This window comes from Epinephelus lanceolatus, chromosome 22 (genome assembly GCF_041903045.1).
Source record: "Epinephelus lanceolatus isolate andai-2023 chromosome 22, ASM4190304v1, whole genome shotgun sequence".
NCBI classification, from domain to species: Eukaryota; Metazoa; Chordata; class Actinopteri; order Perciformes; family Serranidae; genus Epinephelus; species Epinephelus lanceolatus.
Genome location: NC_135755.1, coordinates 3,589,993 through 3,615,263, shown reverse-complemented (window position 1 = coordinate 3,615,263; position 25,271 = coordinate 3,589,993). Strand labels below are relative to the sequence as shown.

General features: G+C 43.0%; 2 protein-coding genes and 1 long non-coding RNA gene across 4 annotated transcripts; all 3 read right to left on the bottom strand.

Annotated features, from left to right (window-relative positions):
• Positions 1-331: 331 nt before the first annotated feature.
• Positions 332-2,180, bottom strand: LOC144459916 (low affinity immunoglobulin gamma Fc region receptor III-like; the record flags this gene model as incomplete). The annotated part of the gene is made up of 4 exons (XM_078164730.1): positions 332-1,151; positions 1,261-1,437; positions 1,513-1,755; positions 1,835-2,180. Coding segments are annotated over 4 exons (876 nt in total), but the record flags the coding sequence as incomplete, so codon positions are not given.
• Positions 2,181-8,638: 6,458 nt separating this feature from the next.
• LOC144459747 (uncharacterized) lies at positions 8,639-9,003 on the bottom strand. Its single transcript, XR_013488555.1, has 2 exons — positions 8,866-9,003; positions 8,639-8,754 (listed from the first exon to the last, which is right to left on the bottom strand). It is a non-coding gene; the product is annotated as an uncharacterized LOC144459747 (long non-coding RNA).
• A 2,431-nt stretch (positions 9,004-11,434) lies between these two features.
• LOC144459732 (uncharacterized) lies at positions 11,435-25,055 on the bottom strand. 2 transcript variants are annotated; one of them, XM_078164304.1, is made up of 8 exons: positions 22,956-25,055; positions 22,042-22,077; positions 20,433-20,696; positions 19,504-19,746; positions 16,038-16,133; positions 14,956-15,054; positions 13,011-13,100; positions 11,435-11,843 (listed from the first exon to the last, which is right to left on the bottom strand). In XM_078164304.1, the coding sequence occupies exons 1-8, from the start codon at positions 22,984-22,986 to the stop codon at positions 11,800-11,802; spliced, it is 903 nt and encodes a 300-aa protein (XP_078020430.1). In that variant the 5' UTR covers positions 22,987-25,055; the 3' UTR covers positions 11,435-11,799. The 2 variants fall into 2 exon arrangements, with proteins under 2 accessions (XP_078020430.1, XP_078020431.1); XM_078164305.1 differs by lacking the exon at positions 22,042-22,077.
• Positions 25,056-25,271: the final 216 nt, after the last annotated feature.

Below are 25,271 nucleotides of genomic sequence, written 5' to 3'. Positions count from 1 at the left end.
ATATTCAGATAAAAGCAAAGTTAAAATATACTTTTAAAGCAGTAAAAACCTGGAATAAGCAGCCATCACAGAGATGAAGAGACAATACAAACTCAGCAAAGTACTGAAGTACAAGTTAGATCTCACTGAACACTTTATACTGTTATTACTGTAATTATCTACAAAGATTTATTATATTAGGATATGTGCAGAAGGATGAGGGCCATTCATTGGTCGTTTGTTATTTGTTGACTTTTTTTAAGTCATGTTCAAGACCAAAGTTTATTGTGTATTTTGTAAAGGTTACATTTCAAATTATAAATTTCTCAAATAAAATAAAAATAAAAATGATGAACATCTTTTCTCTCTGTGTTTTCTTTCCTTGTTATCATGTGGTTTTGCCTGTGGCTTCACTTTCCTCAGAATAAAAACCTCACCGACACTACTGTGACATGACGTGAGTAACCCTCTGACATCAGCTGCAAACATAGCCAAGCCTCTACCGCCATCTACTGGCAAAATAGAATATCACCCCGGAGCTACTTGACCTCAGGTCAGGTGAGATTTCTTCTGTCTCCTACTTGACACAAAGCATTTAGGTAATAATGTTGGGATCTGAACATTAACACAGTTGCAATCATCAAATAATGTGATTTAATATGAGGGGTGGTCTTTAGTTGTGACCTGTGTAGTAAAGATGCTGTTTAATCAGCCACACCTGTCAGGTGGGTAAATTATCTTGGAGAAGGAGAAGTGCTCACTGACACACATTTAAATAAATTTGTGACCAAAATTTGACGAATATATAATATAAAGTCTGAGATCATTAACTTGGACTTGTGAGAAATGAGGGTAAAAACTAAATATACTCTAACAGAACACTTGTCCTTGTATCGTCCTCCTCAGTGCACAGAAGTGCTCGTTTGGTGTCTTTCTGTAAGTTTTTATTGTTTTATCTGTGATTTTATGGTCGTTTATCAATGGATGGGGTACTTGTTACTAATGAAGATGTTTTTATTCTCTTTTTATTCATTCTTCATTTTAGCTTCATTTCACATCAGTTCAGAAGTGATGCTCCGTGGTGACAGCAGTGATGACATCATCATCATCGTCCAATCCCTCCTCAGCCTGGGTGGGCGGGGTTATCACCATGGAGACAGGCAGGTCATTTCCTACAGTCAGAGCAGGTTAGAAAGAGTTCTGTGAGAGACAAGTGTCAGTCATCAACACAAGAGTGAGTGATTGATTGATTGATTGATTGATTGATTGATTGATTGATACCTGTGGGCTGTTGTCGATATAAAGACACCATGATGAAAGTGGAGATGCAGTACGGACAGAACACCACCAGGTGGAGGAGCACTCTGACCACAAGGAGGAGGTGGTCTGAGTCAGGGGGCGGGGCTGCAGATGTGGGCGGGGTCAATGTAGGAGGTGGAGCTGTGGTTGTAGGTGTACCTGTAGAGAGAATCCCACCTGGTCAGGTGAATATCTGGATGAATGAACTCCTGAAATCAAAGGTAACCTCCTGACCTGTGACAGTGAGCCAGCTGGGTGGAGACTCTCCATGACCTGTGATGTCACACTTGTAGAGGCCTTCATCAGACCTGGTTACATGGCGGATGGTCATGTGACCTGCAGGCTCCGTCCTGATGAAGGAGCCATCTTTATAGAAAGCAGCTGGGAGGTTGGAGGACGTCTTTGTTTTACAGTGCAGAGTGACATCATGTCCCTCCATCACAGGGAGGACAGGACTCTGCAGGATCACTGATCCAACTCAACACAGAGACAAACTACAGCATTTCATCCATTTACACACAGCTTCATCAACACTGACTCCACAGTCTGATCTTACCAGTGACACTGATGTTGATGCTCTTACTGGTTGCTCCCTCTCTGGACTCACACCAGTAAACTCCACTGTCCCATGAGACTGCTACACTGATGATACAGGAAGAACCAGCAAGTTTTCCCCAGTCAGCTCCACACTCTGCTCTGGTTTCATCGCTTGTGTTCCTCCTCAGAGTCCATCCAGCAGAGCTGTCGTCCTCCTCACAGCTCAGAGAGACAGACTGTCCTTTGAACAGCTGAGAGCTGCTGGGACTCACAGTCAGAGAGGCTGCAGGGAGGAAGAGGAGGATAGACACATTAAAGCTGAAGCCACTGACAGATTTCAGTTTGTGTTTGTGTCCAACATCATGTGATTAATGTAACGTCTAATTGGCTGTGAATGGAAAAGCCAGTGTTCTTCGAAGGCACGCTACTCCAACACCAACATAGAAACTACATTCATTCATTCATTTTCAGAAGCCAATTATCCTGCTGGGGATCGCAGGGGGCTGGAGCCTATACCAGAGAGGCAGGGTTCACCCTGGACAGGTCACCAGACTATCACAGGGCTGACACATAGAGACAGACAACCATTCACACTCACATTCACACCTACGGACAATTTAGAGTCACCAATTAACCTGCATGTCTTTGGACTGTGGGAGGAAGCTGGAGCACCTGGAGGAAACCCACACTGACACAGGGAGAACATGTGGGAGCACCTGGAGGAAACCCACGCTGACACAGGGAGAACATGTCAGAGCACCTGGAGGAAACCCACACTGACACAGGGAGAACATGTCAGAGCACCTGGAGGAAACCCACGCTGACACAGGGAGAACATGTGGGAGCACCTGGAGGAAACCCATGCTGACACAGGGAGAACATGTGGGAGCACCTGGAGGAAACCCACGCTGACACAGGGAGAACATGTGGGAGCACCTGGAGGAAACCCACGCTGACACAGGGAGAACATGTGGGAGCACCTGGAGGAAACCCATGCTGACACAGGGAGAACATGTGGGAGCACCTGGAGGAAACCCACGCTGACACAGGGAGAACATGTGGGAGCACCCGGAGGAAACCCATGCTGACACAGGGAGAACATGTGGGAGCACCTGGAGGAAACCCATGCTGACACAGGGAGAACATGTCAGAGCACCTGGAGGAAACCCACGCTGACACAGGGAGAACATGTCAGAGCACCTGGAGGAAACCCACACTGACACAGGGAGAACATGTCAGAGCACCTGGAGGAAACCCACACTGACACAGGGAGAACATGTGGGAGCACCTGGAGGAAACCCACGCTGACACAGGGAGAACATGTGGGAGCACCTGGAGGAAACCCATGCTGACACAGGGAGAACATGTGGGAGCACCTGGAGGAAACCCACGCTGACACAGGGAGAACATGTGGGAGCACCTGGAGGAAACCCACGCTGACACAGGGAGAACATGTGGGAGCACCTGGAGGAAACCCATGCTGACACAGGGAGAACATGTCGGAGCACCTGGAGGAAACCCACGCTGACACAGGGAGAACATGTGGGAGCACCCGGAGGAAACCCATGCTGACACAGGGAGAACATGTGGGAGCACCTGGAGGAAACCCATGCTGACACAGGGAGAACATGTCAGAGCACCTGGAGGAAACCCACGCTGACACAGGGAGAACATGTCAGAGCACCTGGAGGAAACCCACACTGACACAGGGAGAACATGTCAGAGCACCTGGAGGAAACCCACACTGACACAGGGAGAACATGTCAGAGCACCTGGAGGAAACCCACACTGACACAGGGAGAACATGTCAGAGCACCTGGAGGAAACCCACACTGACACAGGGAGAACATGTGGGAGCACCTGGAGGAAACCCATGCTGACACAGGGAGAACATGTGGGAGCACCTGGAGGAAACCCACACTGACACAGGGAGAACATGTCAGAGCACCTGGAGGAAACCCACGCTGACACAGGGAGAACATGTGGGAGCACCTGGAGGAAACCCACACTGACACAGGGAGAACATGTGGGAGCACCTGGAGGAAACCCACACTGACACAGGGAGAACATGTCAGAGCACCTGGAGGAAACCCACGCTGACACAGGGAGAACATGTGGGAGCACCTGGAGGAAACCCACACTGACACAGGGAGAACATGTGGGAGCACCTGGAGGAAACCCACACTGACACAGGGAGAACATGTTAGAGCACCTGGAGGAAACCCACGCTGACACAGGGAGAACATGTCAGAGCACCTGGAGGAAACCCACACTGACACAGGGAGAACATGTCAGAGCACCTGGAGGAAACCCACACTGACACAGGGAGAACATGTGGGAGCACCTGGAGGAAACCCACGCTGACACAGGGAGAACATGTCGGAGCACCTGGAGGAAACCCACGCTGACACAGGGAGAACATGTGGGAGCACTCATGTGTTATCATGGGTTTCTATGAGATGGAATGTTTTACAGCCAGAGTGTGGAGGGACTGTTAGAGCGCTGTGACAGGTTGCGTCTGAGGTCGCTAAGAAACCTTTTTTTAAACAATATGTTTATTGAGCTTTTCATTTATCTCCCACATTCTACTACAGCCTTCATTACTGATAATACTGTTGCTACTTTTGTGATTATGACTGTTAAATACATATTGTAACGTAATAAAATATTACACACACAGTGTTTAGTACTTGTAGTACATATAGTACACAGCATGAATTCATACAAATGAAACCCCTTACCACTTTTCCAACTATTCCTACTACTACTTCACCTTCTTCTTACACATTGCAGTGTAGATCTCTCTCTACCTTCTTCTATTCTCTACAAAGTACAATCTGTAGTTTGAGCCTCAGCCCTGAGATGTGAGCGCTGATTAGATGGAGGGAAGTTTACCTCGCTTCATTTACACATACAGTCCATACTGTTAGAATACAAAGCTGTTTGAACATCAGCAAAGTGTCCCTTTGAATCCTCCCTGTGTGACCTCCAGTGACTCTTCTATCAGTGTTTGTCACACACAGTCAGTGAGTTTGAGATGTGACAGAAGAAGTTTACTGACCTTGGTTTTTTGTGCAGCTCAGCAGTGAGATCAGACCTGAAGACAAAGAACACTCAGGTTAGTTTGAGGCTGTGATACAACGAGACAACACAGAAAGATCTTTGTATGAAAATACGAATGCTGTTCCTAGACTTCAGCTCAGCATTCAACACAATTATTCCCCAGCAGCTCAAACAAAAACCTCTCTCTGCAACTGGGTGCTGGACTTTCTAACAGGGAGGACACAAAATGTGTGAGTGGGCAGCAACACCTCCAAGACCATGACGCTGAGCACAGGGGCTCCGCAGGGGTGTGTGCTCAGCCCACTGCTCTTCACACTGCTGACCCACGACAGTGCGCCAACCCACATCGACAAGTTTGCGGATGACACGACTGGTGGGCCTCATTTCCAACATGAGGCCAACTACAGGAGTGAGGTGAGCCGACTGGTCCAGTGGTGTAAGGACAACACTCTCTTCCTCAATGTGGGGAAGACCAAAGAGATTGTTGTGGACTTCAGTAGAGGACTTCCACAGCATCCCCCACTGACCATCAAGGGTGCTGCTGTGGAAAGGGTGAGCAGCACCAAGTTCCTGGGGGTGCACATCTCAGAGGACCTCTCCTGGAACAACAACACCACATCGCAGGCCAAGAAGGCTCAAACACACCTCTACTTCCTCTGCAAACTGAGGAGAGCAAGAGTCCCACCCCCATCATGTGCTCTTTCTACAGGCACTATTGAGAGTGTCATCACTGGCTGCATCCCTGTGTGGCACAGAGACTGCAACGCGTAGTGAATACAGCTAGCAAGATCATTGGTACCCCTCTGCCCCCCCTCACAGTCATCTTCAACACCCGCCGAGCTATCAGCATTGCTGGTGACACCTCCCACCCCTCACACTCCCACTTCAGCCTCCTGCCTTCAGGGTGAAGGTACCGGAGCCTCCGGGCCCACTCCACAAAACGCACAAACAGTTTTATGCACCAGGCTGTAGGATGTTGAACTCTGTCCACTGCCTCCTTATAATTCAACCCACTGCACATACAGACTACCTCTGCTGCTTTGCACATAGACTCACTACATATTATATTATATTATATTATATTATATTATATAATTTATAATTTACTGATGAACACAGAGAGGAGGAGGAAACCTGTTAGAACATTATACTGATCTATTTCAAAGGAAATTTAACAGCAGTCTAAAAAAACCAGGACAAACAAAGATTTCTCTTTGTTCTTGTATTTTTTTCAGTTTGATGATTTTAGAAACATAAACAGATGATACTTACAGAGCAGCAGCAGCAGAGAGGTTTCCTCCATCCTGTTACTTGGTGAAATGAGATCTACGTGTTGATGGGAACTGTGATCAGCTCATGGTCACATCATGTAAAAAAACCCATCCTCCTTCCTCTGTGGCGGGCAGTGTTGTGGTTTAATCTCTACACAATATTATATTTCTTTGTTCAGTCAGAATAAAACAGATGGGTGTGTGTGTGTTCATTGTTGTGATTGCAGTAGGTGAAAGTTGAAACAAAGATTAAAAACGTTTATTTTAATCTGTTAGATTTATGACAAAATGACTTGATGATGATGTTCAAACAAACAGGCTGTATCTTCCTGTAGGTGGCTGCGGTTTAGTTGACAGGAAGTGGACCATATTTATATCTGCATGTGTGAAAGCTTCCCTCCACTGGCTGCCTGTGCACTTTAGAGTTCATTTTAAGATCCTTAAATTTGTTTTTAAATCTTTAAATGGCCTCGCCCCGCCCTACCTCTCTGAGCTTCTTCACCCCTACGCCCCTGCCCGGTGCCTCAGGTCAGCTGATCAGCTGCTCCTTGAGGTACCGAGGTCCAAGCGAACGCTTAGAGGAGACCGTGCATTCTCCGTTGCTGCTCCAAAAATGTGGAACAATCTACCTCTGCACATCAGACAGGCCTCCTCACTGTCTGTTTTTAAAACCCACTTTTACTCACTGGCTTTTAACCCAGCGTGAGACCTCGCTCTGTTTTTATTTGTTTGTTGCTGTTTTTATTGTTTTTTGTTTTAACTGCTTTTTATTATCTCACTGTTTTGTTGTTTTATGACCTCCTATGTACAGCACTTTGTTTCAGCTGTGGTTGTTTTAAAGCGCTTTATAAATAAAGTTGAGTTGAGTTGAGCTTCTGTGTGTTTTACCCACTGAGCTGTGGTCAGACAGAGACTAACATACAGAGTGTAGCTGCACGCGATCAAACTACTCATCAACAATCAGAATCAGGTCTGTTGCTGAGTAAGTTTTAACATACAAGGAATCTGCCTTGTTGTTTTGGAGCATGAAGATGAAAATAAGAAGATGAGCAGTAAAGATGTGCAGTAAAGTCAGGTGTAGTGTCTGTGGGGGCAGGATGAGAGTCTGTCAGAGGTCGTCCCAGGCCTTGTTCATGAGTCCAGCTGCACACAGGAAGAAACTGTTCTCATGCTGTGAGCTGTTGGTCCTGATGGACTGCAGCGTCCTACCACAGACGAGTGTTTCAGAGGGTTTGTGTCTGGGGTTGGAGGGGTCTCAGGGTCCTGGAGGTGTACAGGTCCTGGAGGGAGGGCAGAGTGCAGCCAGTCAGCTTCTCAGTGGAGTGAATGATAGTCTGCAGTCTGCTCTCGTCCTTGGCAGTGGCAGCAGCGTACGAGGTGGTGACCGGTGACGATGACGGACTCACGATGGACAGTTTAAAAAAAATCAAATCGATGCAGCAGAATTAGAGATGTGGTCTTTTTTTATTACACACGTTCTCCTTTCTTGTCAAAACCTGGTGCCTACATTACCCACAATGCAGTGGTAGCCTGGAGCCTGGAGCAGAGACGAGGAGCTACAGAGGTCTGGTAAGCTCACTTGTTGTTGTGGTATTAGATATGGACAACAAGAGCATAAATGACTGTGTTGATGTTTGGATTCAACAACAGCTGCTCCACATGTGTTCACAACAATAAACTCCTTTTAGATACAGACACAAAGTGTCAAGTCCAGTCAGCAACTTCAGGGAAATGACAACTACAGTCTCACTAATACACACAGGTGGAAATATCCTTCATCACAATCAACAACGTTCATCTCTGCCATTAGAAACTAACACAAGTGACCAGCTGCAGGAGAGAAACCACACGGCTGCTGCACCCACCTCCACAGAGGAAATGGAGGTTTTAACACCTCTGAGACAAACATTCAAAGTGTTTGATGATGTCACATGACCAAGAGCTACCATGGGACAAACATCTCTTCAACGGCTCGTCTGTAAGTGAGCCAAGACTAACTGTATGTTAAAGGGTTAGTGGACTGAGCTGCAGTGTGTCAGACATGTCAAAGTTATCTATCAGTCGTCCACATGTACTAACTCAAAGGAGCCGACTCTGTGTGTGTTTGCTCTGTGTTGCCTTCAAGTTCCTGTTCAAAGAGAAATGTGGTATTTGTGTCAGATGATTCTCTGACTTGTAGCTGCTGTGACTCTTAGTGCTGCATTCACATCCTGACAAGTCGTGTCTGTGAACAGAAGGAAATGCCCGACAACACAGCACCGCACTGAGCATGCTCAGTGATCCAAACAACACTGACTGATGTTCAGCCTTTAACAACATTTCAGCATCACTGGGCGTTGTCATGGTGACAGTGTAAATGCTCACAGACACACACACAGAGAATGAACTGTTGAAATAAATATGTAACTTAGTGAGAAGCTCCTAAAAGAATCAGACAACTCATCTCTGACGTCACACTGACAGGAAGTAATCAGACTCATCCAGATGACTTGTTTCAGCACTGATGCTTTATTCCACTAGGCAACACATTTTTGGACTGTAAAAAAGATGTTTTCCTCTTATCCTGGTCAGAGTGCTCTCAATCACCAGTAAAATATTCTCTTCCCTAAGAGGAGAACAAAAATAAGAAAACACTAGTGAATCCCAGAAATCAACAGGGAACAAAATAAGAACAAATATCAGACAATCTCATTGAGGCCCAATGTCTCATAATCACCTCCTGACTTTCCTGTGAACTTCCTGTTTGTATTTCCTCCTCCTGTGAGTTTCCAGTAAAACTGATCCTCTGTTAGACAAAGTGAAGCTGCTGTCTGCCTCTGACAACACTGACAGTCTCAGCACGTGATTGTGTGTGACTGTGTTTAATGTTGAGGAGAGAAAAGGAAACACCTGTTTTCATTAATCAGTCATTGAACGCACCTCCTGTCAGACACACTGAAGTGACACTGATCAAACACACCTGCGATGTGACGTCACCAACAGGTGTGTGTGTGTGCTGATTGAGGCTGACATGCTCCTGCTGGATGATCCTCCTGTTCAGGGGCCTGTATCACGAAGCGAGATCAACCTTTCCTGGGTTACCCAGACCTATCCTGGGTTGACTAACCCTAACAATGGCAATCAGGATAATCGGTATCACGACACTGGATATCAACTCGGTAACTCAACCCAGGGTTGCGCCGTGAACGCGCACGCAGCAGACCAATCACAATCATGAGAGAAGCGCAGCGTCACTGAGCGTCCTCACAGAGCGCCGTATGTGAGGGAAAAAAGTATTTCTCTTGAGGATCAGAGATTAATTCTACTAAAATATGAGGAGGAGAAAAGCAACATTAGAGAAAAGGCCAACACCGTGGCAGCTGCAGGAGGAGGAAACATGCGTGGCAACGCATAACGGGATGAATAATGTTTTTTTTAGTTTAGATTAGTTTATTTGCACATAATGTTAAAAACAGACAGTATAACATTTACAAGATTAAAGAAAGAAAAGTGCCGGAGAGGTTAGAAGCCACTAAAAGCTTATCAAAGAAATTCCCCTGTCAAAACATCAATGAAATCACATAATAGAGGAGAAAAAGAAACGGGTGAGGAAAGAAGAAATAGAGGAGGAGAGAGGGAAAAATCAAGACAACACAAGGCAGCAAATAAAATGATGTGTAGGTTAAATGACTCATCACTGGTTCAAGTAGCTACAGTACCTGTACCTGTACATCTGACACTGATCACACCCTTGAATCCCATGAAATCAATGCTGCGCAGATGAACTGCGTGTATTACAATTATCGTCTAACATCATTGCGTCTGATAAATTGGTCTTCTTTGTCATAACGTTATATATGCTACAATAAAGCTTAAAGCTGACGCCACAATTAAATCATATCAACACCAAATTGATAGTCTGAATAAAATCATCCTGATATTGAGCTGTGTTAGAAATTAACAGCTGTGCAGAAATATACCTAGTGTCCCTCTTTAAAAAAACAAAAAGGAAAATCCCTCAAACACCATGAAGTGTAGACATGATAGGCTACTTTCCACATTTCCAGCAGCAAAGCTGTCAATTAGGACCATTATCTTTAACAGGGATCATTTCCTCCAACAAAACAAAATGTTGGCACTAATTAATGGTGCTATTAAGTGTCTGCAAATGATCAGTTTCTTTCTTATGAAGGGGTGGGATGAAAGTTCCACTTCTTTCCACTCCTTTTTGAACAATCTTTTCATTGTCTGTTGTTGTGGCTTTCTTTTCTTTTTTAATGTTCAAAATAAACTTTCAAATCAAAATCAATCAAATGAATTAAACTTCCCGTCATGACTGGGCTGCATTTCTGTCAGCGGAGTCATTTTTTTCCGAACAGCTGATTGGCCAGCGGGTGGTGCGTTTTATAGGATCAGATTCAACCCTGAACTTACCCTGCTCTGGAGCAGGATAGCCGTTCAGAGTAAGTTACCATGGTGATCTACCCCGATAAGAACTGAATCGGCTTAGTGAGACCGAAAACCCAGGGTTAACCCTGAAGTTACCTCGCTGAGACATTAATCCTGCTTCATGATACAGGCCACAGGTGTAGCAGGCTCACAGAGTGACATCACACAGGTGAGAACAACAACACGCTCTCTGTGATCTCTGTTGGTTCACATGTTGAGGAGGTCATCACCATGGAGACGGCAGGTCACACAGAACATGGACACAACTGATCAGCTGACATTGATTGATTGATTGATTGATTGATTGATTGATTGATCAGTGAGTGACTGAGACAGTGGAGCTGCAGTACGACTCAACACCAGCAGGGGGCAGAACATTAAGATGAGAGAAGTCCTGCAGGCTGCAGAGCGACACATATGAGTTCAGTGTGTGTTTGAAAAAGCTGATCGATCAATAAATGTGTGACAGCAGCAGATGTCTTTAATGTCTGATGTGCACTCAGTGCCCGATGCTGCTTCTCTGACACCTGAACCTGACCTTTAAATGTGGCGACCTGATGCAGGTGATCACTTTGTGATGTTGCTGCTTGTTTGAGTCTCACATGAAAAACAGGACCTGATGATTTCTGATGTTCAAACTTCTTAAAGAAACTTTACACACTGGATAGTTTCAATAATTCATTGACTACAGAACAAAACCTCTACACACACACACACACACACACACGTTGGTGCTGTTTATAGTCTGCGGTGTGTTTGTTCTGTTGTCTGCACCGAGCGGTTAGCCACAACCAAACCAGAACAAGTCAAATGTTCCATGTGTCAGCTTAGTGAAACCCACAGAAGCACACGAGGAGGACAGGCAGAGATACCAGAGTTTATTGATCCTGCAGAGACACCACTTGATATCAATATCAGAGCAGTAAAGTTCATTATTATCAGCAGCTTCTGTTCAGTAGAAACATGTCGGTGTTCTTCACCCTACTGAAACACTACCACCTAAACAAATAAGTATTTAACAAGTTATTTATCCAAAGAAAAGTAAAACAATAATGTGTAAAGTGAAGCTGTTTGTCTCTCTGTAGCTGCACCAGTCTCATTTAACTTTCACATATAGAAATAAGAAATAAAGCCCATGAATGTCCTGAGGTGTGAGGGACTGTGGGGACCAGTGACAGGCCAACTGGATTCACTGGTTGGACTGGTGTGAAGGTGTGAAGGTCTACCTCAGTGAAGAGTAGATGACCTGTGGCTCTGCTGGAGGCTCTGAACACACACACAGTTTAAACAACATGAGAAACTGTTGGAGACAAAGACACAAACACTTTATATATTATTATTATTCTATATGATCTATAATCTGTGTGTAAACAGGAAGTCAGTGTCGCGTCATGAGCTGTAATATAACCTACACAAATAACATGAGTCTAATGTTTATAATGTGAGGTGAAATATAATCTAAAGTCTTGTTATCAGACAGCTGCATGCTAACGTTAGCAGCTAATGTCTAAAACCAGAGTGTTTCTCAGCAACATGTTGTTTGGCTCGCTTCATGTCTGGATAAGGACGGTGCTTTCTAACACTGTTTATTCCATGTTTCTGTTTGTTAGCAGAACACCATTTCCCATAAGCCCACAGACCATCAGGGGTCACACACAGTGGCCATGCCATGCTCCTTGTTAACCTGCAGCAAAATGTATCTCGTGGATGGAAAAATATATTGATTTTTAAATAATTCTAAAATTTAGTAAAATGTGAACGTAGCAGAGATCAGAACAGAGCTGCTCTCCGACTCCATATTTAGACACGAGGAGCAGCGTAACTGCATCAATTATTCCAGAAGCTAAAAGTTTAGTTGTGTTTCCTCTCTCAAGTTTAGAACTACAGTGTCTAGTTTTGATATTTGCTGCAGTGACATCACAGCAGAAAACTGCTCTCTGCTCCACTTTGCTGGATCCATCATGTAAACAGCAGTGCAGCAGGTGCATCTGGCTTTTAAAGGGAATGGGAGATGACGCTCTGATTGAATTCGTGTCACGCCCAAAACACACCTACAATCAATTAAGGGACTAAATACAACCCCTTTGCCCCTCGCACCCAGATTATGTATATTTAACCAGTAAAAGTGAAGCTGGACACACTACATGCACCTGCACTGTCACTTTACACCATGAGCTGTAGGTAGTTGAAATCAGACCCACAGACTTTCTGACCTTACATCCCTGTTACACAGATTTCTTTAAAGGAACAGTTGAACTCCTCTCTTTCTTTCTGAGAGTGAGAAGAGAAGATTGATATCAGTCTCATGTTTGTGTGTTCAGTTCAGAGCTGGAGTCAGGACGTGGTTAGCTTAGCTTAGCACAAAGACTGGAAGCAGGGGGAAACAGCTAGCCTGGCTCTGTGGTAGAGTTCAGTAATAAAGAGCAGCTGTACCTCTCCTCCTGTTCGGACTGATCTCTATTTGTCCATAACTGACGTCTTCTTTTCTTCTCACTGCTGAGTAAACTGCAGCTGATTCACTCTCTGAAAAATAAAATACATGCAACTTATATGAACGTACATTACTGCAGGTAGTGCACCTGATACTGTTACTGTTAGCTTAGGACTGCTAGTGTTAGCACCAGCTACTGATAGCAATATAAAGACGATTAACACTACTGCTGTGTGATTATTGTTCATGTTGAATTATAATCACATTTGTGATGGACTCTAAAATGGCTGCAGGTTTTTGGTGCTGCTGTGAACAATGAAAGACCAAATGTAACTGGAGGGTATTTATCAGAAACAGGAAACTGGACCACCGCATAGCTGCTCGCTGCGATTAAAAGAAACGTTGGCACATTAAACCACAGGGTACAAAAGACGTCACTGTCAGGTAAAGCAGACGTGACTATCGTGAGAAACCTGACCAGCCTCACGCCACAGCTCACTGGAATCAACAGGAGGAAGTAGCTGCTGTGGTTTAACATGCACAGTGAAAAAAAAACAATATTAGAAGTCAGTTTGAGGCGTAGGAAACTTTGGTCTGCGGCTTAACTTCTATGCAGTTATCTCTGTTGGAGGCCCTAAAGCCCCGTTTCCACCAAACCCTGTCAGTCCAGCACCTGTGGAACCAGCAGTGACCCTTCAGACATGGTACCTAGAGCCTGGGTGTGTTCAGACAGTCCTCTTAAATGTGGGCGGGGTTGTTGTCACTCACTGCTCCGTCCAGCACTCGCTGTATTTCCTCATCAGCGGTGACACAGATGGAAGTCTGCACCTGGTTTATCGTCCACAGAACGAGGCTGCACGCCCACATTTTCAGAACAAAATAGAACAGGCTGCAGTGAGAGTCTCTCTCCATGGGATATTTAAAAATAGCAGCTTTGTGCATTTAGTCCTTCTCAGGCAAGCTCAGGGGTTTAGTGTTGCTGTAGCCCACAGGAAGTGAGGATTAGAATATATGACCTTCACATAATCCGCTCCAAATTAATCTATATTTTTAAAGTCATTACTAAAAGTGTGTGTCATATAAAAACTAAAGTGATGGTCAAAGTTGTCACAGTGAAATTTAAGGTGTGCTGATGGATTCACGTCATCAACTCATGCATTGAGTAACATTACAAGTTAACGTTCCACCTTAAAAGTTGCCGGCAGTCGGCCCAGTGAATGAAGTTATTTTTTTCTCTTTCATTTTATAGTTGTAGTTTACTGATGTATGAACAGAGGTTACATAAAACCAGAGTGAGCGTCCTCTACTGACCAATCAGACTGCAGGGTTTCTAGCTCCACCTTTTAGTACCAGATCTGTGTGCTAGGTACCCCAACAGAGGGGGGACCAAACATGGGGATGCTAAGGAACGCTTCTGTTGGGACCATCCACAACTTTTCACTGTGGAAACAGAATGTGATCGAAGTGACCTAAACTGCTCCAAATAATATTTTATGAGAATGAATTAGTTAATAAGCTAACATTTTTCCTTGTTTTGGATGTGGTGTCCCACGAGGTGATTTAATTCAAATTAAAGTATATTATCATAATTAATAAGTATTTAATGATCATTAATTATTTCTGATTTGAATACTTTGAGCCACTTGTTCCCACCACCGGAATATTAGTGGAATAATTATTTTCACGAGCCATGTCAGCAGCTTAGTAGGAATATAGTTTTTAAATAAGGGTGAAAACCAGAATATTTTGTGCATGTAAAGTCACTGTAGTTTATTTGACCCAACCCCAGATACACATCACTGCCACTAGAGCACCAGATGTGTATCAGTCCACTGCTGAAAATAGTCCCATTTGATCTGGTCCTCTTGATATAAACTGCAGTGACCAGCTGAACTCTTCCATGTTCTACAGTTGGTCCATGACAGAGACAAAGACAAACAGCTGTACCTCTCTTCCTGTTTGATCTGATATCTTTGAAGACTATTTGTCCATAGCTGACGTCATCTGCTCTTCTCACTGCTGAGTAGACGGCAGCTGAATCGCTCTCTGGGAAATAAAATACATACAGATTACATTACTGCAGGTTCTGCAACTGATACCAGAACAATTAATATAAGCACCATTAAACAAAAATAATTCAGATTATATGAGCTCCTACTACAATCAATAATAATAATGTATTTAATATAGTATTAGAAAAGGAAGTAGTTGATCAGTTAAATCAGCAAATATCAGGAAATAACTCAAAGACAGATGTGTGAAAGGTCACTTGGTAAACCGAAGTGCAATTTATGTTTTGATATTTTTTCCTTTTTAAGGAAAAGGCTGAAAACAGACCCAACCTATGAGACGAGGACTTAACCACAGAGCTGCAAGCTTTTCTAAAGATAGGTCGACATGTTGATCATGTGGAATACAAATGTGAGTCAACATTTAGATGTAAATACTAACATTGTAAAGTGTTGGTGTCACAAACATGAACACGGACTGAATGTAACACAACAAGGAAATGAAAAAGAGCATTTAAGTATTAACATTGAATAAACTGATTAAAAACAGTGTTTGTGTAAAACAGTACAACAGTTCTGTAATCAGAGTATAAAGAGATTTGTAAATCTGCACATTTATATTTCGTTCATGTTATTTGTTTGTTCACAGCCCTGCGGTGAAATGTGTGCAGGTTCACATTCAGCTGAAGTATTTTTATCAGACACAGGAAACTGGACGACCACAGAGCTGCTAGCTCCTGTTAACCACAGGGTGCAAAATGCACACATGCAAAGCACAACATACACTTAAATACACCACTGCAGTCTGAAACTTCATGGACTAAAAACATTGATTTACACTCTTTCTAAAATATCCTGCTTAAAAAATTTCCTCATTTTCCAAAATGTCCTGTTAAGTTCTAAAACTCAGAACGGTCCTCTTAAGGATATAAGAACAAAAAAGGACACACACACACACACACACACACACACACACACCGTCCCTGAAAGTCCCCTTAAAATCAATAAAACCATCATTACCTTTGCTCCGTCTGATTGGCTGTTGTAGATTACGTGATATTTTGACATCACTGTATGTGATGTCATCTCTGATGTCATCATCTCCAACTTCAGCAGCTGCAAATGAACCGAAATAAACATAAATTACGAACAATGTTAATCCTGATGTTTGAGACAACATGAAAAATAAATGCTCAAATGGGGCTTATTATGCTTTTCCTTATTTTCTGTCATGTTTATAATGTTTCAGTGTCTGACGTTGAACGTGGCCAAAGTTTTAAATAATAAGGTCAACGTGTGTCAGAGAAAAAACCACAGGAGGCTTCAGACTGTTCTTAACACTCTGTTTCCAACGAAATGGGTTCCTCTATATGGTCATTTGCTCCAGACACTACTGCAAGTGTTTACATTACACACACTACTACATGTAGCTACATGCTAACGTCAGAGAAACATTACACACACTGCTACATGTAGCTACATGCTAACGTCAGAGAAACATTACACACACTGCTACATGTAGCTACATGCTAACGTCAGAGAAACATTACACACACTACTACATGTAGCTGCATGCTAACGTCAGAGAAACATTACACACATAGACATATATACATAGACGCCGCATCGAGCGCTGAGCCGTACGTCAACGTGGCCGCCATATTGGATGTGGCAAGGCTGTGTTGTAAACTAATACAAGTGAATGGACTTAATTTCATAAAGCGCCTTTCTACAAAAAAAATTTACGTTAATGCCTCTCGTTTATTCATTCACACACACACTAATATACTTGGGAAACAGTTAGGCACCAGAAACAATGTATTTGATCTTCTCAGATGGCTAAGATAAGAACTTTATTGATCCCACACAGGAGTAATTCACCTTACATCAGCTATAGAGAACAAGGTAGTGACGAAAAACAATACACAGTATATACTGTGTATTTTTTCGGCACTATCTATACATATATATATATATATATATATAGGCCTACTGTAGCGTCCGCCAGGACGTGTGGAAATATGACGCAGTTATTCGGCAAACCACCGTTTATTACTGAACAGTACAGTACGGTATATATATATATGTATATATACATATATATATATACACACACATATATATTGTAGCGGCCCTGCAGTAAATGTTCTGTTATAATGTCAGTGTTCTGTGAGTTAATGGCATGTTTGGGATTGAATGAGTATAGGTAGGGGGGCGGGGTGCGAGTGTGACAGGAATGAGGGCAATGTATGAGTGAGCTGGTGTGTGTAGGAGCGAGCTGGAGGAGAGAGCAGGAGTGCACAGTTGGAGTTACAGCTCTTGTTTGTTGGTTGTTTTGGCGTGGTTACGGCCAACAGTAACCTGTACTGTTCAGTAATAAACGGTGGTTTGCCCAATAACTGTGTCATCCTTTCCACACGTCGTGGCGGACGCTACAGTAGGCCTATATACAGTATATATATATATAGGTAGTGCCGAAAAAATACACAGTATATACTATGTATTGTTTTTCGTCACTACCTTGTTCTCTATAGCTGATGTAAGGTGAATTACTCCTGCGTGGGATCAATAAAGTTCTTATCTTAGCCATCTGAGAAGATCAAATACATTGTTTCTGGTGCCTAACTGTTTCCCAAGTATATTAGTGTGTGTGTGAATGAATAAACAAGAGGCATTAACGTAAATTTCTTTGTAGAAAGGTGCTTTATGAAATTAAGTCCATTCACTTGTACTAGTTTACAGCGCAGCCTTGCCACATCCAATATGGCGGCGACGTTGACGTATCGCAGCAGTGGGCAAACCCACTCGATGCGGTGTCTACGTATATATGTCTATGATTACACACACTACTACATGTAGCTGCATGCTAACGTCAGAGAAACATTACACACACTACTACATGTAGCTACATGCTAACGTCAGAGAAACATTACACACACTGCTCCATATAGCTGCATGCTAACGTCAGAGAAACATTACACACACTGCTACATATAGCTGCATGCTAACGTCAGAGAAACATTACACACACTGCTACATGTAGCTGCATGCTAACGTCAGAGAAACATTACACACACTGCTACATATAGCTGCATACTAACGTCAGAGAAACATTACACACACTGCTACATGTAGCTGCATGCTAACGTCAGAGAAACATTACACACACTGCTACATGTAGCTGCATGCTAACGTCAGAGAAACATTACACACACAACATGCTAACTTCAGGGAAACATTACACACACTGCTACATGTAGCTGCATGCTAACGTCAGAGAAACATTACACACACAACATGCTAACTTCAGGGAAACATTACACACACTGCTACATGTAGCTACATGCTAATGTCAGGGAAACGTGTCATCTTGGTTGCTGACATTGATTTTGTGTCTTATTCCTGATGGAACGTGTCCAGGTGTGTTTAAAAGCTATTGGTGATTTCTCATGGTAGAAAGTGTCGCTATTCTCAGTTACAGTCATTCTCCGGCTACCATGACAGTGCAATGAGGCCAAGATACTAAATACCCAGAAATGCTGACCAATGGACCTTGTGGTGGGGATAATTGTCAACTAGTTACAGGTGTAGTTAATGAGAATCCTAACAGATGTTTGACTTTAGCAATTAGTTTGTAAGTACAGTTGAAAATGGCAACTTTTAATTACATGTTGACGACGAGTCCAATTCTGACATTAACGCTGCTTTCACACCTGCCCTGTTTGGTTCAGTTCAGTCAAACTCAGGTTGGTTTGCTCCCTCAGTGCGGTTCGTTTGGGCAGGTGTGAACACACCAAAACAACCGGACTGAGACCTTCGTGAAGAGGTGGTCTCGGTCCGGATACAAACGTTGGTTTGTGGTGAGAAGGTGTTCCGACCTGGATCTGAAGCAACTGCAGTCACATGACACATTGTTTGGGTTAAACATGAGCATGTTACAGTCCTGGAGGATTATTAATGTGCACCTCCTCCTGTACTGCCTTAATATGCACATTCAGCACATCCAATGCATGAAAACATTGTTTTCTAGTTGGAGCCGCGCCTCGTTTTCAAACTGTATGGTTTGACTAAAATGAACAATGACAGCAATATAGTCCACGATGAGCAGCGCTAAAATCAACCTGCGTAGTTGTCCCTCCATTGTGACATTAGAAAGTGTCACATTTATCTTGCAAGTGTACTCTTCTTCAACGTTTGCTTTACTTCCTGGATTTTTCCCACATGGAAATTCTGACCAATCAAGAGCAGCTTTCTCACACAAGGCATTTGATCTGGTCCTCTTGTAAATGCTGCCGTGAGAACACGAACCAATTCTAGGCAATTATACAACTTTGGGACAACATGAGTCCCTGATTCAGACCAAAGGAGACGACTCTAGGGCTGACAGCAGCCTAATAGAAATGTCAATATCAGTAAAATGTGATAAATGTGAACTGCAACATGTGGGCATAAATAACACATAAAACTGATGCTGTCTGTATCTCACCATTAGGTTTCCTGTGGATGCATCGTCTCACCAGTAGAATCAGCAACACCAGAACACAGACAGGTAAAACCACAAACCACAACTTGGAGTCAGGAAAGGAGGAACCAGAAGTAGAGTTGGTTGTGGAAGAGGAGGAACCGGAAGTAGAGTTGGTTGTGGAAGAGGAGGAACCAGAAGTAGAGTTGGTTGTGGAAGAGGAGGAACCAGAGGTTGATGTAGGAGGACTTGTAATGGAGGGTTTCCCTAAAATGAAAAAAAGCAATTAAAAACACAACTCTACTTATTTCACTGTTCCTCTTGTGCAGTTATTCAGATTTTAAAGTCGTCTCAGGTTGTTACTTTGTGTTCCAGGTCCACCAAAACCCCCCAAAAAACAATCAGAAAGTAATTCCTAATATTCTGCTTATTAATGTGAGTGGTTTAAAAACATGCAAACAGAAAGACACAAAAGTGAATTCATAACTTGTGTCCATGCTGGTTTAGATGGAGGTGAAAGGATCATGTACCAAATGAAGGTTGAATGCTGACACACTTGTTCCTTTGCTGTTTGCAAAGTTAGAAATGTTGACAGATTACGAATATTAATAATAAAGTTTGACCTCCTGCCCTGTGACAGTGAGCCAGCTGGGTGGAGACTCTCCATGACCTGTGATGTCACACTTGTAGAGGCCTTCATCAGACCTGGTTACATGGCGGATGGTCATGTGACCTGCAGGCTCAGTCCTGATGAAGGAGCCATCTTTATAGAAAGCAGCTGGGAGGTTGGAGGACGTCTTTGTTTTACAGTGCAGAGTGACATCATGTCCCTCCATCACAGGGAGGACAGGACTCTGCAGGATCACTGATCCACCTCAACACAGAGACAAACTACAGCATTTCATCCATTTACACACAGCTTCATCAACACTGACTCCACAGTCTGATCTTACCAGTGACACTGATGTTGATGCTCTTACTGGTTGCTCCCTCTCTGGACTCACACCAGTAAACTCCACTGTCCCATGAGACTGCTACACTGATGATACAGGAAGAACCAGCAGGTTCTCCCCAGTCAGCTCCACACTCTGCTCTGGTTTCATCGCTTGTGTTCCTCCTCAGAGTCCATCCAGCAGAGCTGTCGTCCTCCTCACAGCTCAGAGAGACAGAGTCTCCTTCAAACATCTGAGAGCTGCTGGGACTCACAGTCAGAGAGGCTGCAGGGAGGAGGAGGGACAGAAAGATGCAGTTAGAGATGATAATTTTGATTTTTGTCACATTCCTGATATTCTTACTTTCTCACTGTTCACTGCAGAAAGACACTGATGATCACTGTGTTTCAGCACTGAGTGCGGGCAGTGAGCTGACAAACTTTCTCTATGTTTTTCAAACAGGCACGTGCACAGATAGACTGCATGTAGTGCTCAAGCACCTGTCCTTTTGCCCTCTGTTTGGATCAGTGCCTTTTTTGAGACATTTTTTTAATTTCTATTTCTGATTTAATATTTTAGTTTTTAAATTTGTCCCATGACATCAATTCCCCATTAAATGCATGTTGTAACACCTGACAGCCACATCTGAGTTTTCATTCTGCGAGACTGCAGGAGCCCCTCCCCCTCCTCCCCTCCTCAGCCTCAGTACTGTTTGTAACTGTTGGGAGATTTAACTATTACAACTTTACTACAGTCAGACTGTGAGTGGATACAGACATCAAACTACTTTCACACTCACACTTATCTTTAAAAACCAACCTGATTTTAATAAGGTTTAAATCTACCAAGCTGAGACTCTGATAATTAATTTAAATAAATCTGACATGTGGTTTGGTGCTGCACACGCTGTGCACAAAGAGCACAGAGGAGGAGAGGAGGAGCTTCAGCCTCTGCAGGCATCTGTTGTCTGAGATTCTTTATGAATATTTAAAGTTTATTTAGTAGATTATTGTAAGAATTCATACAAGACTGTTTAATGAAATCACAGCAGGTTTGTAGTAGAATGGACAATTCTTGGGCAGTGGGCTAAATTTTAAAATGTGAATTAAATTTTATTCCTAAAAACAATTGGACATGAAGCAACATTTGACTGTACGGCAGGTTAAATTAAAAAAACTCGTTCTAACAACAGAACTAATCTGTTTATCGAAGTTCAAACCATTGACAAATGTTACACCAAGATTTTTTACATGTGGTTTAAAAAAGGCGACCAGAGTGCTACAGGTTGTTGCACTAACATTCGACATAGGTTAAGTGCCAAACAAAATACATTCAGTTTTGCTGTCGTTCAGGTGCAGAAAGTTTCATGCCAGCCACTGCTTTATGTCACTAATACAATCCATTAACTTATGAAATGCAGTACTTTCACTGGGTTTCATGGGCAAATAAATCTGTGAATCACCTGCATAAAGACGGAAAGACAGATTGTGTTTTATTATTATTGATCCCAGAGGTAGCCAACGCAATGAAAATAGGATAGGGCCAAGAATAGATCCCTGTGGCACTCCCTTGTGGGGTGCCACACTATCCCTAACACCAACTTGTCTATATGTAACATAAGTTTACTGACCTTGGTTTGTTGTGCTGCTCAGCAGTAAGGTCACAACTGAAGAGAAAGAACACTCAGGCTAGTTTGAGGTTTCACATGTAACAAGACATCAACTAGAAAAACTCTGGTTGCAGCGCACATAACAGCAGCTGTGCATTAATATTAAGTTTAAGTCAGGTCAAAGTTTATTTGCAGAGCACATTTGAAAACAACCACAGTTGACCAAAGTGCTGAACAGGCATAAAATACAAAAACAGATACAGAAGCAAAAGAAGGACACATTCAGTGTCTTTCTCCTCCCAACAGGACAGCAGTAAGCGACAGGAGAGCAGAGGGGCTGCTCAAGAGCAGGAGAGTCAGGAAGTTATCAATACTGTCAATATGTGCAGATGTGTAAAGGTAAAACTAACTGTAAAAAGGCTCTGCAGCTGCTTTGGCTGCAACATGTGTCGAACTTCAGAGCATTTCTTTCAAAAATGTCCCATACACATGCATTTTTTTTTATCATTTAATGACTAATCCATATCAAGAACTAACCAGCTTCACTGGTTACTCGACTCACTCATGTTCTTATTTATTTTAGTTTTATTTTCATGAATGTTTTCTTCTGTAGCAAAGCATGTAGCCTTCCATCTAGTCTGAAACAGATGGTTTTTTATATGTTTCACTCTTAAATGACTTTAAAGCAAACATGATGTATTAAAAGGATTCAAACAGCATTGTTAACAACTGAATCACATTTAATAATGTTTGTGTTATTGTGTGTTCTTCGCTGCCATGCTCTCTTGTCTGAGCTAATGTACACGATCTGTTGACAGTTTGGCTGAATTCAGTCTTTGTATACATTATTATTCACTCTATAACTTAGTGCTGCTCTCTAAACAAATATTTACAAACTAATATTTGGAGACAGACACACATGAAGTTTTCCTCACCCAGCAGCCACTGTAACGATGATTCCTCCATTGCATATCTCGGTCATCTGAGATCGGCAACCGTATGTTAACTGTTAACACAGAGTAAAGCCCACCTCCTTCCTCTGTGTGTGTCTCTGTTGTGGGTTTCAGCCAACCAGTTAGCAGGAAATGGGCTTTTTTCTTTTACTGTGTCTTGTATGTCAGAAGTCATAAAACATCTGAACAGAGTAAAAGAAAAAACAAACTGGCCTGTGCACATCTGAAATAAGAATGTCAGTGAGACCCAGCTCTCAGTGGTGGAGACAGGCAGATGGACACATTCACACCTTTGAGATATTTAGAGTCTTTAGTTAACCTGCATGTCTTTGGGTTGTGAGAGGAAACTCACACAGACACAACAAACACATGTAAAGTCCAGTTCAGACCAAAGATTCTTGATTAGATGAAACCATTTTCAAACATTGCAGAGATTAGTAGCAGCGGTGTGAACTGGCTGGTCTGAGCTCGACTCAAGCCGGCTGATGGCATCACCTGACACTCAGCTGGTTTTAGAATTTAAAGTCTCGTCACAGTTTGTTTGTGTGTAGAAGAGATTCAGAGATGAATGAATGTGAAGGACACTGTGTGAAAGAACCAGTGTGTTTTTTGCAAAGGCAATCATGCAGCATGGGAGGCTAAGGCCCAGAACACACTGCACAGGTGAGCAGCCTGTGACGGCAACCTTGCCGTACTGAATGAATCAATGAATGAATGAATGCCTTCATTGTCATTATACATGGTACAATGAGATTAAAATTGCAGGCCCCATGTGGTCATTAAAGGAGACAAGAATGATAAAAGAAAAACATACTTAAAACAAGACAGCAACAACACACAATAATAAATAGACATAAGGGTAAACGGGGAAGGGTAATAGGAAGGGTTGCATCTCGATACTTATAAAGTGATTCACAAAGTGGATTATTGACAGTTGTTTTGTCAGTGAACCTTGTGAGTTGTGCTGGAGCTGAATTTTGTAACGTTACGTTTGTTAAAGTCTGTGTAAAGCAGCAAAAAATGTCTGTTATAAGTTTGTCACATTACAGAAATATGTGTCATTAATCACTGAACCAAATTTGAAAGATTAAAAAAATCGTATATAAAAGTATATAAAATTAGCTCTCAAAATCATGGAAAAACTTGAGCAGTCCTCTGCCTCTAGGCTTGGTCCCTAACAAGCACTTCTCTCTGCTGTGAAACGCTGGGGACGTGTCCGGAGGGGTATGTCTGCAGCCTCTTGTTTCATGACTCCAGGGGTACGTCCAAGTCCCTTAAAATGACTGCTAACCTTACCTAGCCACCTTATCTAACTGTTTAGTCCCCACTTAGGAAAACATGCAAGGAGTCAGGAGTTAGGAGTTAGGAGCGAGGGTTGCTGATTGAGAGACATGAGACCAAAGAGCATGGATACCAAGAGGCGAAGCTCCGTTGAATTTCTGCCAACAGCCACTAGAGGCGCTGCCGCCATTTTGGACTGTTGAGCTTGGACTGTTGCGCCCAGACAACATGCAAGATGTCACGGAGAGAGGAGGAAAAAAGTAAAAGAAATCAGTGTAGTGCAATTAACTGCAACAACTATCAGTGGAACACCCCGCACCTGGCCTTCCACCGTTTCCCGAAGGATCCCGACAGGTAAGAACTCCTGAGGTGTAAGTTTTAAAGTGTTTTAATATCAATTTAATATGCCAGTTTTGGAGGGAAGATAACACTGTAAATAAATCTTTATTCCTGACTATGTGACGTCGCCATTAATGTGCTTCTAGTTAAAATATTGATTTTTTTTATTTTTATTTTTTGGTAGATTGGCTTATGGGGTGATTTTGAAGGAGTAATTAAGTTAATCTTCTCATAAGTGGATGTAATATGTAGAGATGCCATCTAGGCCGTTTTTCTTCGTTTTGTGTTGTTTTTAAAGTCTATATTTTGCTTTACAAAAACGTGAAAAAGCAGCTGTGACCAAGCTATCACGAGGTGAGTAGCATTGTAAGCATAATTAATAGCGATATACTTCAGTTTGTCTGTGTGTTTTTGTATGCAAGCGGGTCTGCTGCGGTCTGCTGACAGTCCAAAATGGCGGCGGTAGGATGAAACCATGGGCGAGTCTGTTGCTATGGGGCGCTCTATTGAGCTTCGCCTCTTGGTATCCATGCTCTGTAGGCAGACTGGTCAGTCCGTAACTTAGTAATTCACAGGTGCAGCTCATTACTTAACTCCGGTAACCGCTCATCGGTAGAAAGTTCTGGACTCGTACCGCACAGAGAGACTTTGGAGCTCACAGATCTTCCTGATGGACCT

Coding starts and splice junctions, on each gene's coding strand:
- LOC144459732 (XM_078164304.1), bottom strand. CDS start 22,986: ATGGAGGAATCATCGTTACAGTGGCTGCTGG. Junction 20,697..22,041: donor GAGCAGCACAACAAACCAAG/GTCAGTAAACTT, acceptor TCCTCCCTGCAG/CCTCTCTGACTGTGAGTCCC. Junction 16,134..19,503: donor CATCCACAGGAAACCTAATG/GTGAGATACAGA, acceptor GTTCATTTGCAG/CTGCTGAAGTTGGAGATGAT.